General features: G+C 40.4%; 1 protein-coding gene and 1 long non-coding RNA gene across 3 annotated transcripts in view; both read left to right on the forward strand.

The window, feature by feature from the left end:
- Positions 1 to 5,000, forward strand: part of itgbl1 (integrin, beta-like 1) — a 114,891-nt gene that overhangs the window by 88,069 nt on the left and 21,822 nt on the right. For both annotated transcript variants that reach the window (XM_063213612.1, XM_063213613.1), the window contains exon 10: positions 3,544 to 3,657. In XM_063213612.1, the coding sequence (XP_063069682.1) occupies positions 3,544 to 3,657 (114 nt within the window). The remainder of the gene's footprint in view (positions 1 to 3,543; positions 3,658 to 5,000) is intronic.
- The window catches only part of LOC134461664 (uncharacterized), an 828-nt gene continuing 826 nt past the window's right edge, over positions 4,999 to 5,000 (forward strand). The window contains exon 1 of the long non-coding RNA XR_010037356.1: positions 4,999 to 5,000. This exon is cut by the window's right edge and continues 74 nt beyond it. This is a non-coding gene — a long non-coding RNA (uncharacterized LOC134461664).

Consider the following 5,000-nt stretch of genomic DNA (forward strand, 5'->3'; position numbering starts at 1 on the left):
TCCATGTCTGCCACTCTGTATTTCCAGAAATAGACATTTTTAGCCTCAAAACCTATTTTACTTTGGTCATACTAGTAACTATTAGTTTATTATGTAGATATTCATGAAAAGATCAAAATCGGCAATAGGCAGCACCGTTTCAACAAGCAGCACCGTTGCAATACCTATGGGTACCATCAGTGCACCTTTAAAAGCACACAGCACGAGAAAGGACAAATAAAAGCTAGTGTGTAATAATTACACTGCAATTAGTGAGAGATCCTTCCTCCAGGGACGCAGTATCCGACTGTCAGGCTGCGTCCACCCACTGAATAGTCGGCATGGGGTATTTTTTAACAAGACAACCCTTGGCTCTCATTGCGTGGATTAAAATGAACACTCATTATTATGTTGTCGTTTGTTTCAGAACGTCTAGAAAGTTTGATACTTCTGTTGAAGCAGTTAAACTTCAAGAAGAGTTGAAACAATTCACTTCCTATGAATACCAACATAGACAAGTGTTTTTTTTTCAATTATTGTGAACAATAATTTTGAGGTAGGTTTCTCTCAGCGGACTTGATTATGGAATGTTGGGTTTTGTAGCAGTTGTATCTAGTGCACTGTTGTTTTCAAGACTAAGGGCAAAGGACATTGTATACTCTTGTTTCCATGGTTATGTGCACTGTTGTTTCCATGGCTATGCCGAAAATTCCAAGACTATCCCCAGAGCGGCAAAAGGCAATGACAATTTGTTTATCTAATATCTTCGGTAACATGGCTTAAAACTTGAGCCGTACCACTTGAAAGTTACCCTCCAAATTGGAGATCATTTGGTGGAATGGTGTGGGAGTTTTGCATGCCACAGACAGAGAGACAGATGGGAGGAGACACAGACAGACGTTCCTTGCATTATTAGATAGTCTAGATCAGTGTTTCCCAAACTTTTTTGTCCTGGGTACCCCCTAAGCCGTATTATCATTCATATGATGAGTACCTACTCTCTCCGTGCTCCATATACAGCTCCAGGCCTTTTTATTAGAATAGCATGAAAAAGTTGATTTATTTCCATAATTCCATCAATAATGTTAAACTGTCATGGATTATAGATTCATGGCCCAGTTTTTTTTAACTATTCCAATCATTCAATTGTTTATATTTACATATTTTGGTCTTCCAGCTCAAAAAACCCATGAATTGGGGAATTCGCATCATTAGAATATTGTAATAAAATCACATTTTTCTTCAGCAAAATTTGGGTCACATCAAATCAGTTGAAATTTGGTACTTTCTACATAACATGCAATGTTCAATACTTGGTTAGGACTCTCTCTGTCTTAATAAGGGCCATGATGCGTTTAACATTGAAGTCAATGGCAGAAACAGTGCATGGGAGTTATGGAAGCCCAGATATCCTTGATGCTTTGTTGTCAGCGGTTCTTGTTTGTTGACCTGGTGTCCATTGAAAATGAATGGGGTTTTATTTCTGTTGAGTTAGAATTAAACTGGTGAGTTAACACCAAAACGTGGCATGGAAATCTACGGGGTATATTGAAGAGTGAAGTGTGGGTCACCAGGTCAACAAAGAAGAACAGCTGACTGAAAAGCATCAAGGATATCTGGGCTTCCATAACTCCCATGCACAGTTTCTGCCATTGACTTCAATGTTAAACGCATCATGGTATTGATTAAGACAGAGAGAGGCCTAACCAAGTATTGAACATTGCATGTTATGTAGAAAGTACCAAATTTCAACTGATTTGATGTGACCCGAATTTTGATGAAGAAAATTGTGATTTTATGACAATATTCTAATGATGCGAATTCCCCAATTCATGGGTTTTTTGAGCTGGAAGGCCAACGTACACTACCGTTCAAAAGTTTGGGGTCACCTTCATTTTTCCAGTTATCTGTTTGCAATTCAAGTCGCAAACATCTTTTGAATAGCTTGAAATGGAATAATGGAAAGTACTGAACAGCCACAGGTGAAAAAAGGTTTGATTACCCATAAAATTGGTTAAACTGGACAGAAGAGTGAAATCTAACCAAGCTTTTTCACCCATTTATTACATAGAAATACGTGTTTTAGTCCATTTTCCTACAGACATTTCTTTGGTTTATCAGAGAATGCATAGAACTATTGGAAAGCTCAGTGTCTGCCCTTTCCAATGGTAGGTGTATGACATTTGTTGAGTTGCCACCTCGTCCACAAATTCAAGTCAAAGTATCTGCATGATTTTCTAGCCATCAGAATGAATATACTTATGAATGCAGGATCCATTGTCTCAGCGATGTTTTAGTGTGCAAGCCAGTGTCATACATCGTTGGAAAGTGTCGATTCTCCTCTTTCAAATGATGTGTATATCATCCGGCATTGTATGAATTGACAGGACCAGACATCAACTTTTGCATGCATGGGGCTCATAGAACTTGTGGGCAATTCTGGACCTCATCTCATCCAAGGAATGAATTTGTAGAACCGCAACTGGCTATTATTAATGCCAGAGGAGTCTACACTTTGATTAGTACACCAGACTAGACACTACCTTAGTAAAGGTACACTTTGATTAGTCAAAAGTTAGTGATACATTTTGGTTTGTCTATACAAGTTAATCCATTCAACAGCTACTTTTTCCAATATCAAATTGCTTATTTGTTGCATGCATTATTTTCAAGGAATAATTACTCCAGATAATACCAGAACTGAAATTGAAAAGGAATAAGCTTAACTGTCAGAAAGAAGCATTGTGGGAGGAAAGTGTGGTGACCCTAAACTTTTGACCGGTAGTGTATATAAAAAGAAAAAAAAATGATTGGAATAGTTTAAAAACTGGGCCATGAATCTACAATCTATGACAGTTTAACATTATTGATGGAATTATGGAAATAAATCAACTTTTTCATGCTTTTCTAATAAAAAAGGCCTGGAGCTGTATTTTCCTCTAACCCAATGTGACTGGACTCAATATAAAGTATTTGTTATTGCAGTTGTTATTTTCCATGTACCCGCTAAGGTGAGCTTGCGTACCCCTAGTGGTACACGTACCCCTGGTTGGGAAAAAACTGCTCTAGATAATAACATTCCTCACAGTAAGATGAACTGGTTCATTACTCACCTGTTATGTTTTTAAAATGATGAAACGTGATTTGATTGAGCAAAATGCAATTGTGTATTAGTGAGAATCAATTACAGTACATCTAGTCAGGGTTTTGAGGGACTGAGCTTTTCCACAATGTTTTCCACTGATATGGGTATTCCAATTGTGCAGGTTTTGCCGTTTACCAAATGAGAACAATTCCATGAATTCATTTCAGAGTGGTTGGAATTCTAAAAGCTGATTGTAGTGCTTTGTGTGTTTGTATGTTTCTGTGTGTGTGTGTGTGTGTGTGTGTGTGTGTGTGTGTGTGTGTGTGTGTGTGTGTGTGTGTGTGTGTGTGTGTGTGTGTGTGTGTGTGTGTGTGTGTGTGTGTGTGTGTTTGTATGTTTGTGTGTGTGTGTGTGTGTGCGCGTGCGTGTGTGTGTGTGTGCGTGTGTGTGTGTGTACCGGTACATGTGTGTCCACACAGGGTCCTGCCACTGTGGAAGGTGCATCTGTTCTCCTCAGGAGTGGTACGTGTCGGGGGAGTTTTGTGAATGCGACGACAGGGAATGTGATCAGCACGATGGATTAGTCTGCACAGGTAAACAAAACACACACACACACACACACACACACACACACACACACACACACACACACACACACACACACACACACACACACACACACACACACACACACACACACACACATGAACGGCACACATGAGTAAAGACACACACACACACACACACACACACACACACACACACACACACACACACACACACACAGGCGCGGTTCTGGCATAGAGGCGTTGCTAGGCAACCGCCTTAGGCCCCGCCTTAGCCCCCCAAATTTAGGGCCCCCCTCTGACTGGGAGCGGAAAATTTCACATAGTAATTGGGGGCCCTTTGGACAGTAATTCACAAATAAATGGTAATTTTCATAAATAATGAATTTTGTATGTTTAAATTGGAAATAAGAGCAACACAATACATTACAAACAAATACAGATCCCGTGCACACCCCTCTCTTTCGTGTTAAAATGGAATATTCCATCCATGCATGCCATGTGCGCGAGACGAGTTCCAAAACATTCGCTACGTTCCCACACAACATGCCTGCGCATATCTGCACCGCTCAAATGCGCACAATGCGTAATTACGGCGCATTCGGAACGCACTGTGAGTGCGCATTGCTGCCCATATATGCGCAGCGGGTCCCTCCGCGAACGCGCTGAAGAGGGAAGCGACTCAAGCGAGGTGACTGACATTTCTAGGTGGTGAACAGACATGCGAGTTTTGTGCTTTCCTGAACATGGATAACACTGTGCGTAAATGTTTTAAAACTCCAACATCGGTAACTTTGGATAACCCACGACATGACATGTTAGAAGCCTGGACTATCTCCGTGGATCGGACAGCGACAAGGAAACGGTGCCCTACTACACTGTAGCACTAGCAGGTCAACTACTGTGGCTATCCCCACTGATGGATCTGTGAATGGCCGCGGCACTGATAACCCCAAGTTTTGTTGAATGAATACCTCGTGAGATATTTTGTTTCAAAAAGGCGTTACTTTTCCTCTAGATGTGAACTGGAATTGGCTCGAGTAAGTTATTCCATTGAAAAGGACACAGCCTTTAAGCGCTTGCAGACGGTGCATCGGTTACTGTATCATCAGACAACCCAGATAGCAAGCTGACATTGAATAGATATTGATTTTCCATCTGAATCATCAGAATGGTCGACATTGAAATATTGATGCAAAATAGATGTTGAATCACCATTGTTAAACCGATGTAACCCGACCTAAAATAAAGTTGACAGCAATTATATTGAAACAACATTGATTCAAGGTCGTCCTTATTATGATTGATGTATCATTGATATTTGGTAATCACGTATGATCGAAAGGCCGTCGATATATAGTTTACCGGGA

Source organism: Engraulis encrasicolus, chromosome 13, assembly GCF_034702125.1.
Source record: "Engraulis encrasicolus isolate BLACKSEA-1 chromosome 13, IST_EnEncr_1.0, whole genome shotgun sequence".
In the NCBI taxonomy this organism is placed as follows: Eukaryota; Metazoa; Chordata; class Actinopteri; order Clupeiformes; family Engraulidae; genus Engraulis; species Engraulis encrasicolus.